Here is a 12,485-nt window from a genome sequence, read left to right on the forward strand (position 1 = left end):
TTTGTAATTTTTGTAATTTTTGTAATTTTTGTTATTTTTGTAATTTTTGTAATTTTTGTAATTTTTGTAATTTTTGTAATTTTTGTAATTTTTGTAATTTTTGTAATTTTTGTAATTTTTGTAATTTTTGTAATTTTTGTAATTTTTGTAATTTTTGTAATTTTTGTAATTTTTGTCATTTTTGTCATTTTTGTCATTTTTGTCATTTTTGTAATTTTTGTAATTTTTGTAATTTTTGTAATTTTTGTAATTTTTGTAATTTTTGTAATTTTTGTATTTTTTGTAATTTTTGTCATTTTTGTAAGTTTTGTAATTTTGTAATTTTTGTTATTTTTGTAATTTTTGGAATTTTTGTAATTTTTGTAATTTTTGTAATTTTTGTAATTTTTGTAATTTTTGTCATTTTTGTAATTTTTGTAATTTTTGTAATTTTTGTAATTTTTGTAATTTTTGTCATTTTTGTCATTTTTGTAATTTTTGTAATTTTTGTAATTTTTGTAATTTTTGTAATTTTTGTAATTTTTGTAATTTTTGTAATTTTTGTATTTTTTGTAATTTTTGTCATTTTTGTAATTTTTGTAATTTTTGTAATTTTTGTAATTTTTGTAATTTTAGTAATTTTTGTAATTTTTGTAATTTTTGTAATTTTTGTAATTTTTGTAATTTTTGTAATTTTTGTAATTTTTGTAATTTTTGTAATTTTTGTAATTTTTGTAATTTTTGTAATTTTTGTAATTTTTGTAATTTTTGTAATTTTTGTAATTTTTGTAATTTTTGTAATTTTTGTAATTTTTGTAATTTTTGTAATTTTTGTAATTTTTGTAATTTTTGTAATTTTTGTAATTTTTGTAATTTTTGTAATTTTTGTAATTTTTGTAATTTTTGTAATTTTTGTAATTTTTGTAATTTTTGTAATTTTTGTAATTTTTGTAATTTTTGTAATTTTTGTAATTTTTGTAATTTTTGTAATTTTTGTAATTTTTGTAATTTTTTTAATTTTTGTCATTTTTGTAATTTATGTAATTTTTGTAATTTTTGTAATTTTTGTAATTTTTGTAATTTTTGTAATTTTTGTAATTTTTGTAATTTTTGTAATTTTTGTAATTTTTGTAATTTTTGTAATTTTTGTAATTTTTGTAATTTTTGTAATTTTTGTCATTTTTGTAATTTTTGTAATTTTTGTAATTTTTGTAATTTTTGTAATTTTTGTAATTTTTGTAATTTTTGTAATTTTTGTAATTTTTGTAATTTTTGTAATTTTTGTAATTTTTGTAATTTTTGTAATTTTTGTAAATTTTGTAATTTTTGTAATTTTTGTAATTTTTGTAATTTTTGTAATTTTTGTAATTTTTGTAATTTTTGTAATTTTTGTAATTTTTGTAATTTTTGTAATTTTTGTAATTTTTGTAATTTTTGTAATTTTTGTAATTTTTGTAATTTTTGTAATTTTTGTAATTTTTGTAATTTTTGTAATTTTTGTAATTTTTGTAATTTTTGTAATTTTTGTAATTTTTGTAATTTTTGTAAATTTTGTAATTTTTGTAATTTTTGTAATTTTTGTAATTTTTGTAATTTTTGTAATTTTTGTAATTTTTGTAATTTTTGTAATTTTTGTAATTTTAGTAATTTTTTTTTTTGTCATTATTTTCATTTTTGTCATTTTTGTCATTTTTGTCATTTTTGTCATTTTTGTCATTTTTGTCATTTTTGTCATTTTTGTCATTTTTGTCATTTTTGTCATTTTTGTCATTTTTGTCATTTTTGTCATTTTTGTCATTTTTGTCATTTTTGTCATTTTTGTCATTTTTGTCATTTTTGTCATTTTTGTCATTTTTGTCATTTTTGTCATTTTTGTCATTTTTGTCATTTTTGTCATTTTTGTCATTTTTGTCATTTTTGTCATTTTTGTCATTTTTGTCATTTTTGTCATTTTTGTCATTTTTGTCATTTTGTCATTTTTGTCATTTTTGTCATTTTTGTCATTTTTGTCATTTTTGTCATTTTTGTCATTTTTGTCATTTTTGTCATTTTTGTCATTTTTGTCATTTTTGTCATTTTTGTCATTTTTGTCATTTTTGTCATTTTTGTCATTTTTGTCATTTTTGTCATTTTTGTCATTTTTGTCATTTTTGTCATTTTTGTCATTTTTGTCATTTTTGTAATTTTTGTCATTTTTGTCATTTTTGTCATTTTTGTCATTTTTGTCATTTTTGTCATTTTTGTAATTTTTGTCATTTTTGTCATTTTTGTCATTTTTGTCATTTTTGTCATTTTTGTCATTTTTGTCATTTTTGTCATTTTTGTCATTTTTGTCATTTTTGTCATTTTTGTCATTTTTGTCATTTTTGTCATTTTTGTCATTTTTGTCATTTTTGTCATTTTTGTCATTTTTGTCATTTTTGTCATTTTTGTCATTTTTGTCATTTTTGTCATTTTTGTCATTTTTGTCATTTTTGTCATTTTTGTCATTTTTGTCATTTTTGTCATTTTTGTCATTTTTGTCATTTTTGTCATTTTTGTCATTTTTGTCATTTTTGTCATTTTTGTCATTTTTGTCATTTTTGTCATTTTTGTCATTTTTGTCATTTTTGTCATTTTTGTCATTTTTGTCATTTTTGTCATTTTTGTCATTTTTGTCATTTTTGTCATTTTTGTCATTTTTGTCATTTTTGTCATTTTTGTCATTTTTGTCATTTTTGTCATTTTTGTCATTTTTGTCATTTTTGTCATTTTTGTCATTTTTGTCATTTTTGTCATTTTTGTCATTTTTGTAATTTTTGTCATTTTTGTAACTTTTGTAATTTTTGTAATTCTTGTAATTTTTGTAATTTTTGTAATTTTTGTAATTTTTGTAATTTTTGTAATTTTTGTAATTTTTTTAATTTTTGTCATTTTTGTCATTTTTGTAATTTTTGTAAATTTTGTAATTTTTGTAATTTTTTTAATTTTTGTCATTTTTGTCATTTTTGTAATTTTTGTAATGTATGTAATTTTTGTAATTTTTGTAATTTTTGTAATTTTTGTAATTTTTGTAATTTTTGTAATTTTTGTAATTTTTGTAATTTTTGTAATTTTTGTAATTTTTGTAATTTTTGTAATTTTTGTAATTTTTGTAATTTTTGTAATTTTTGTAATTTTTGTTATTTTTGTAATTTTTGTAATTTTTGTAATTTTTGAAATTTTTGTAATTTTTGTAATTTTTGTAATTTTTGTAATTTTTATAATTTTTTTAATTTTTGTAATTTTTGTTATTTTTGTAATATTTGTAATTTTTGTAATTTTTGTTATTTTTGTAATTTTTGTAATTTTTGTAATTTTTGTAATTTTTGTAATTTTTGTAATTTTTGTAATTTTTGTAATTTTTGTAATTTTTGTAATTTTTGTAATTTTTGTAATTTTTGTAATTTTTGTAATTTTTGTAATTTTTGTAATTTTTGTAATTTTTGTAATTTTTGTAATTTTTGTAATTTTTGTAATTTTTGTAATTTTTGTAATTTTTGTAATTTTTGTAATTTTTGTAATTTTTGTAATTTTTGTAATTTTTGTAATTTTTGTAATTTTTGTAATTTTTGTAATTTTTGTAATTTTTTTAATTTTTGTCATTTTTGTAATTTTTGTAATTTTTGTAATTTTTGTCATTTTTGTTATTTTTGTAATTTTTGTCATTTTTGTAATTTTTGTAATTTTTGTAATTTTTGTAATTTTTGTAATTTTTGTAATTTTTGTAATTTTTGTAATTTTTGTAATTTTTGTAATTTTTGTAATTTTTGTAATTTTTGTAATTTTTGTAATTTTTGTAATTTTTGTAATTTTTGTAATTTTTGTAATTTTTGTAATTTTTGTAATTTTTGTAATTTTTGTAATTTTTGTAATTTTTGTAATTTTTGTAAGTTTTGTAATTTTTGTAATTTTTGTAATTTTTGTAATTTTTGTAATTTTTGTAATTTTTGTAATTTTTGTAATTTTTGTAATTTTTGTAATTTTTGTAATTTTTGTAATTTTTGTAATTTTTGTAATTTTTGTAATTTTTGTAATTTTTGTAATTTTTGTAATTTTTGTAATTTTTGTAATTTTTGTAATTTTTGTAATTTTTGTAATTTTTGTAATTTTTGTAATTTTTGTAATTTTTGTAATTTTTGTAATTTTTGTAATTTTTGTAATTTTTGTAATTTTTGTAATTTTTGTAATTTTTGTAATTTTTGTAATTTTTGTAATTTTTGTAATTTTTGTAATTTTTGTAATTTTTGTAATTTTTGTAATTTTTGTAATTTTTGTTATTTTGTTATTTATTGTAATTTTTGTAATTTTTGTAATTTTTGTAATTTTTGTAACTTTTGTAATTTTTGTAATTTTTGTAATTTTTGTGATTTTTGTAATTTTTGTAATTTTTGTAATTTTTGTAATGTTTATAATTTATGTTTTTTTTGTTATTTTTGTTGTTTTTGTCATTTCTGTAATTATTGTAATTTTGTAATTTTTTTTATATTTGCTATTTTTATTATTTTTGTCATTTTTGTTATTTTTGTAGTTTATTGTTATTTTTGTAAGTTTTATCTTTTTTGTAATTTTTGTCATTTTCGTAGTTTTTGTTATTTTTGTTGTTTTCGTTATTTTTGTAAATTTGTAATGCATGTTATCCAGTCGCAGATAGCGCAACTTGTCTCAAATTCAGTCTGAATCAAAACTTATCGACTAAAGTTCATGTTGGATCTGGAGACCAGCTGCTAGGGATTTCTTTCATTTAATAATTTTATATTATTTCAATACTTTTCCTAGAAACTAATTGGTTCTAACACCCTCTTTTCTCGTCCAGACCACTTGCACTAGTTTTCATACTCGAATTTTTGATGCCTCTTACAATCGACCGGGAGAACTAATTCAAAAAATGATCAACTTTTCCCTAACTTAATTAGATATGTGTATATCTCTGTATCCAGTCAGCCAGTGCTAGTGTTCTTGAGGATTGTTTTGTGGTGTCGGCAAAGTTTGTTCGAATTTGATTTTCAAACTTATTATAAATGTTTATGAATTTTAGACCCAGCACTGGGAATTTGCATATCTAAACAGAGAGCAACAACGATGGTGTGGCGAGAAAGCTTTAGTACCCAAGTTGATATCTTCGGTCTTGAGTGGACTTGAGCTCACTAACGTCACTACTGCTGGATGTTGTTGACAAGAGGCTGGAAGGTTTTGCTGTTGATTGGATGGATAAATATTCAGAGCCTGTTTATTTTACTCCCTTGAAGAGGCAGTGTAGGAGTTGATTTGAGGGGTTATCAGTTTGAGTTGGTAGGATTTGCAACTGATTTGCTGAGATTTTCGGTTCTGCATCTTGAAAGATGAAATGAATTTTTATTGTTTTGAAGTGATTGCTTGTTTATGGAAGGTTTTTGTCAATTCAAACCCATTGAACGTCTCTGGCTGACATAGAAATCAACCAACCAAGCCAAGAAGGGAGTGTGAATTGTCATAAATATTATGAACTCAAGTGATGGCCTTCCGTCTGATTACTTTCTGGCTTGTCGTCGTCCTGAGTCGTGTCCTTGCTTCTGGCTGGCAGAAAAGCGATAAACCAGAAGGAACATTCCGATCCGGAGCTTTTGAGATGCAAATTGAGTAAAATTACGAGACCCGAAGGTACCAACTAGTTGAAGAAACTGTTGATCGAAGCTGCCCTATCAAAATTAAATCCTTAACTGAAAACCGGAACACACACAAGGTAGTGTGAAGAATTTTGTCATGCAAATTGGTTTCCCCACATTTTCCAGACATTGGCACAAACAAATTAATTCAACTTTTATCTGTAGGATTAAATCAAATTCCAGTAGGGAAACAAATTTTCCAACAATTATCACGGATCGGAAGCTTTCGAATTTTTCCATAAATGCTGCTGATTCTTATGCATGAAGCAAAGCAAGCCACCTTAGCAATCCACAACAAACCTCCACAAAGCCGCCTTTGATCGTTGTAGAAAATTGCAAACACAACCCCATTCCGGCAGCTGTGGCCTACTATGTTGTGGCATGGGAGGAAACTGGATATACATTCGTTTGGCTAAACTCCACTTCTCCAGGTTGCATATTTCAATTTGTTTACTAGGTTGCCAGGAATTTATTTATTCATATGCCACAATCATTTATCTTTGCCTATCTCACTTCTGTTGGGCCGCCGCCGCCATCAAGCGAAAGATAAAATATATCCCTGTAAATCATACAAATTCGAGAGGATTGTGAATAGTTGTGTAGGTACCTACCAACCAGTGCAAATATTTTAGAGAAAATGGGACATGTGTAACCTTTGTTTTTTGTGAAACATGTACGACTTCAAAGCAAGCTTGTTGAGAAACTATTTGAATCGGTTAAAGGCAGCATTTTTTAAAGCATATGCTATAAATAGAAACGTTTAACATGAATTTCCGTTTTATGTAGGTCATAATCATATCAGAAGAGAGAATCGTTATTTCCAAATCGAAAATGATAAAAAGGAGATGGAAATATGCTAAACCATTTAAACAATTCTTTATGAGAATGTTATCTTCTTCAAAAATGACAGAAATGACAAAAATGACAAAAATGACAAAAAATTACAAAAATGACGAAAATGACAAAAATGACAAAAATGACAAAAATTATGAAAATGATAAAATTGACGAAAATTATGAAAAAGATAATAAAGACAAATATATTTGAACATATTTGTCTGTACCATCTTTTACAAAAAGTCATATCTCTTTTGGTCTTTGTCTTTGTCTCCAATATATGCGAAATCGATAAAAATAAAATCAAACGCCATCAAAAGATGATTTTTAATAGTTCATTTACATTATTTTTGTCATTTTTGTCAATCATGAAATTTTGGTTATGTCATTTCACATCAACAGCTGAGAGCGCTTAGTCTATTTAAAGTATGTAGGTATGTAGTCGAGTTGTCAATCATCGTTGCTGATTGAATATCAAGAATTTCTCTTGGCAGGTACTGAACCAACATTGCTTCATTAAATTCTGACGATCTAATGACCTGCTCAAATCGTGTAGTTGCGAAATCGCGAAACATTCCAATCGAGCAGATTCCAAATCCCAAGTCGTATGCAAATTGAAACAATATTAGGTTCTCGGCCCGGACGGGGAGAATTCTATTCCTATACCAGACCGAGCTTTGACTGACCGATTCGCTCACCCTCTGTTAAATCTGTTCTATTTCGTTTCCGGTGCTGTTGCGGATTCGTCGAACCGTTGCTAATTTGCATTTGCTGCTGCCCTCACACTACCACTTCCAGATATCAACGAGTGCCTGCTGCGGAATGGCCACGGACCTTGCCAGGATACATGTATCAACACTTGGAGCGGCTATCGGTGCAGTTGCTCGGGTCTGCCCGGAACCAGGTTGGGCGAGGATGGCCACAGCTGCAAGGACATCGACGAGTGTACGGTCAACAATGGAGGCTGTTCGCACACCTGTCTCAATACGCTTGGACGGGCCTTTTGCGTTTGCCCCGAGGGATTTATGCTGGACGACGACTGGAAAACGTGCGTCGATATCGACGAATGCTCAAACCAGAAATCGATTAGACAAGAGTTCCGCTGTCGGGGGCCGTGTATCAACACAATCGGCTCATTCCGGTGTCTGGAGGAGATGGTTGGGGACGAAGACTCCAGAGCCGCCGGACAACTGTCCAAACAATCAGCAGATGGGCTTCTACTGACAGCAGCATCCGATAGTTCCTCTGCCGACGATGATGATGATGAAAATGATGGCGTCGATACACTTTGTCCAGTCGGCTATCAATTCAACACGACGATGGGCGACTGCCAAGGTAAGTTAACTGGATTAAGCGCAGAGAGATTTGGGCGATTTGCATTTTATGATTTTAGGAACCTAAACCATCATATCCGGTATTCAATTTCTTTTTTGAACGTTTGGTCCCTCATACAAGCATTGTCGAAACGAAGAAAAAAAAACTGGTATAAAATTTTTTAATAGTCCTCTATAGTTCAGAGTTTTTCAATGTGATGTTTATTAGACTTTTTTTGGATTAATTGAAGAAACTACTGTCCTTGTGTGTGTCGTCAGCTTTTACGAAAAAGGCAATTAAAATTTTAATATGAGTAAGACCGTGAAAGAAATTATTGGTTTATGAGAAAAATCGACTTGATCAAGATTTTTTTCCGTAATGCATTATTCAAGAGCTAATGGCTTTGAAATGTTTCTTATAAATCCATGAGGTATTTGAAATAAATCGTCATTGTTTCTGCAATAATAGAAAAATCAAATAAATTAAATTTCATGGTATCTGAGCTTCTAGATTGTCTTAAGTTTCAACTCAACTTGAAGGATTGAAGGTTAAAGGAACCATTTTTTTGGGAAAATGGATGGATCTTCGAAACAATTCACAGAAATCTGCTAAAAAAGTGATCAAAACAACTTTAAAATTTATATTTCACGTATAGAATATGTTATCCAGGCTACAAACATTTTAGATGGAAAAAAGTCGCAATTAGCTTATGTCAGTTTTTGTATTGATTGATTCGTTTGATGTTCTCATCATTTTACCATTCAACTACAAATTCAATTATAATTTAGCTTTTTTAGATCAGGACAACTCAGAAGAATTTTCAAAAATCAGGATAAACCTTGGAAAACCAGGAAACCTCTGGTTCTTAGAGTTGAGTCTTTTCTCGTAAACTTTCCAAGATAAAACTGTGTTAGCTCTCAGCATTCTCCTCTCCAATGCACAATAGATTTTTCCAGAGGATTCTCTTCATCAGCGGATGTGAATGCTCTTGTATCCTGATGTTTTTACAATCTCACACTTGATTGCAGTGCGATTTATCTCTTCCCGCCCAGCTTGGGGTGAGCAGATGGAAAAAAATGTAGGGGAGAGTGGGGTATCGTGGGCCATGGGGAAACGTGGGCCACTTTTAATATCTCAGATGTGTGTTGAGATAAAAATCACGAACCAACTGTCAACGTCGTCGCTTTGTTTGAGCATATATTCCTATATGTTGTTGACTGGAATACGCATCATATGCTTCTTTTATTTATCAAGCTAAAAAAAGTTAGAAAAATTTACTTACATAATTAAAATAACACCCGCTAATTTCATCGATGGGGAACCTAAGATGCATAACAAAAATATGCTCATACGCTTATGATCTTAGTTTTTTCATGATCTTTCACGTGTAAAAGGAATTTTTGATGAAACATCAATAAGTCACACAAACGCAACCATTTTGCAAATCATAGCTTGTGGGGAATCGTGGGCCACACATGTTGAATCACCTATATTTTTATGTTTTTATACACATTCAGAACTTAAAATACGTTTTACCTATCTGTAAAGTTTTCTTATGCTAAATTAAGAGTTATGAAAAATATTTTGTCCATCCTATATAAAAATTTTGCCAAAACGTTCGCGACCCAGGTTTTGGAATCTATGCGATCACACACAGCTCCTTTTTTTATTTCATCATCTAAAATTGCTTTAAAATAACGAAATGAATAAGGAAATCACAGTTTTGGGTCAACTCATAAACTTTGCATGTTATTTGGTCAATTTAGATTATGTGGCCCACGATTCCCCACCCTTTTTCAAAATACCAAAAATATTGCTTATTTTTCAAACAGTCAGAATTTGGGGAAAATAACTTATTAAAAATTAAAAAAAAAACCTTATGATACCTTGAAAATGTAGAAAACCATCCCATTTTTTATTGTCATTTTATCTTTCATAATAAAGAAGTTATGGAACAACGAAAAAAAGTGGCCCATGATTCTCCACTCTCCCATACTCTATTTCACTGGACAAGCCGATCTGAAAGGTTTTGCAATCCAAGGGTTCATCAATTATAAATGGTCGATTTTACACAAAAACGATCAATTTTGAAATATCAATCCGCACGCTATATCACTAAAACAAGGCAAAATCTGGGAAATGATTCACATTCAGGATGCTGATATCTTTTTAAAACAGTTGTTGAAACATTATCCCTAGTTTTAATCCAAGTAGGCTCACAACACATATGTATAAGAGTGAATCATGAGCTGTTCTTTTCATTGAAAACAAGTTTCAAAAGTTAAATTGATTCAGAATAATTAGAAAATATTTTGTTGGCTCTGCATACATATTGAGCTTGAGCTTGAGCTTGCTATCAACTACGGTCCACCTACGGCCCCTCCTGGCCAATGGCATAATGGTTGCACTCCGTGATTGGTTCGAGATAATCAACATTGCACAATGAACCAAATGAAAGGTGCTGGGAACGAGCAACACAATCTCACTGTGCAGTTTTGAGAATCTCCTACTTTTATTTGAACCAATAACGAAGCCGGCCAAGTCCGTGTAGTCGATAGGAGGAAGGGAAGTGCAGCATATGTGAAGATATGTTTAGCGAAGGCCGGCTGTACGCCATCCCTCCACAAATCTCCACGCTGAATGTGGAATGAACCTATGCTCCTTGTCTCCTATACTTCCTACGTTTCCTATTGAAACTCCTAATTGCTCCTAATGAGGCCTTCAAATTTAAAGATTCCTTACTGTTTTTCTGTAACTGTAAAGAACTAAAAAATAAATATCAACAAAAACAGATCAAAGCATAGCAAGAAAATAGATATTCTATTTCTTTTACCACAATACATATTACTTCCCTTACAGCTCTTAGGATATAACCTACCTACGCAACGGCCTCATCTATTTCATAATTTGACCACCGACTGGATCTGCACTTTGAAATTCAGTACATAGTTCTTAAATGAGAACGATAATACGAAAATAATTACATGATATGTATTGCATTGATGATCGATAACCTTTGTAAATTTCTCAACAGTTGAAAATATTCGTATATAGTAAATCGAAAAAATGCTGATATCATTCATTTAGACCTGACCAAACCCCGACCAATTGAAAAATAAATGAATGGTTGGAAAAACTAGAATAGAAATAGAAAGAAAATAAAATAAGAAAAAAACCCTAGCTCCCTATTAGAACAACCGGCCCTATCCAAAGACCTCTCCGACAACACGATCCACCATGTCACACTCTACATTCCCGATTTAAAACGATTCAAAACAAGGCGCTCCCCATTAAACTCAAACCTAATCCATCAAATCTCAATAATAATAAAGTTGAAAATTAAAATAAATACTTAGCTTCGAATCATTGGAGGTGCAACTCTCAGGCCCTTTTAGAATTTGACTTCAAAGGCAGTTCGGAAAAAACGACATGCTCTTCAATTTCATTATTTATTTCACTTAACACAACTTTCCGGAATAATTGGTCCTTTTTTCTCCAAATTTCCTTTCACTGAAAACACGTCTGTAATCTAAGGGCGCAGCCTCCGATCGCGGTTTGTGATGCGCTTTAAATAAAAACACTACTCTAGACCCGCTGCGAATCTCAAGCATACACACAATTAGTCGCACTAATTTACGAGTAAAATTTTTAAATATATTTAAATTTTCAGAAAGAAATTTTCCAGTTCCAACGACAAAAACGCAGCGACGAAAAAACTCTGCTCTGCATACATATCACATAAAAACAAATTTTGTTAAAATGAGTTAAAAAAAACAAATTGTTGGAAAAACCAACCAATGATTCCAAGAGTATATATGTATGTGTATGGTTCCCCCATCGGTAGCAAGGTCCAGCCTTTGTCTGTGTGGCTTGGCCTTCGAATTGCTTCTCAGGCTTCCACGGCCGATGGTTCGTCGAGTAAAGGCATCCAACCTTCAGAGACCTACAATGGTTGGCAATCCACTCCGCTTGCAATAGTCTCTTCAGATTAGCCCCAGATGCATTCCCTCTGAAATATATGATTATTTATACAATTAAACACATCTTACATGGGATTTGAACCCAAAAGTTTTTCTTGCCGATACCGGGAATCGAACCCAGTACGCCTGGGTTACCAGACTCGCGCCAGCCTATCAACTAGACCACATCAGCGCTTACCAACCCATGATTCCAAGAGTGCACACAAAATAATTTTTGCATTCTCGTTCTTTAGCGCCTGCTAACATTTGTCTAGTTTTTTTTCAAACTTAGGGTGGGTGAGCCTATTTCGCTATATTTTGTCAGAGGTTTGTATGTAGATTTGATATTAGTAGGCCAAATCGGTTATTCTTAGATATACAATTTTTTGGTATCTAAGCTCCAAATTTTTTCTGAACTCTGTTATGGTTTGAAATAATTACTCCAAGCTTTAATTTACGAAAAATAGCATGTTTTTTAAAGTGAGTCGATGTTCCTTATTTGGCACTTATTTTTTCTAATGTTAACATATGGCTGTTCCTAATGTTAACATATGAGGAAAAAGATATCCGCGTACTCAATATTACACTATTTGTTCTAGATTTTGAGATCAAAACTCACTTTTTTATACATTATATAACGTTTTTGGAATAAGAATAGTGAAATAAAGACTGTTAAAATCCCAAACAATATTCCTTTACGCTACTTTTGAAGAAAGTAATTGATGTTAAGCTTA

General features: G+C 28.6%; 1 protein-coding gene across 1 annotated transcript in view; it reads left to right on the top strand.

The window, feature by feature from the left end:
• The window catches only part of LOC129758780 (uncharacterized), a 342,805-nt gene that overhangs the window by 300,731 nt on the left and 29,589 nt on the right, over window positions 1–12,485 (top strand). Inside the window, exon 7 of the mRNA XM_055756400.1 lies at window positions 7,277–7,813. Coding sequence (XP_055612375.1) covers window positions 7,277–7,813 — 537 coding nt within the window. The remainder of the gene's footprint in view (window positions 1–7,276; window positions 7,814–12,485) is intronic.

The sequence above is a fragment of the Uranotaenia lowii genome, chromosome 3 (assembly GCF_029784155.1).
Source record: "Uranotaenia lowii strain MFRU-FL chromosome 3, ASM2978415v1, whole genome shotgun sequence".
NCBI lineage: Eukaryota > Metazoa > Arthropoda > Insecta > Diptera > Culicidae > Uranotaenia > Uranotaenia lowii.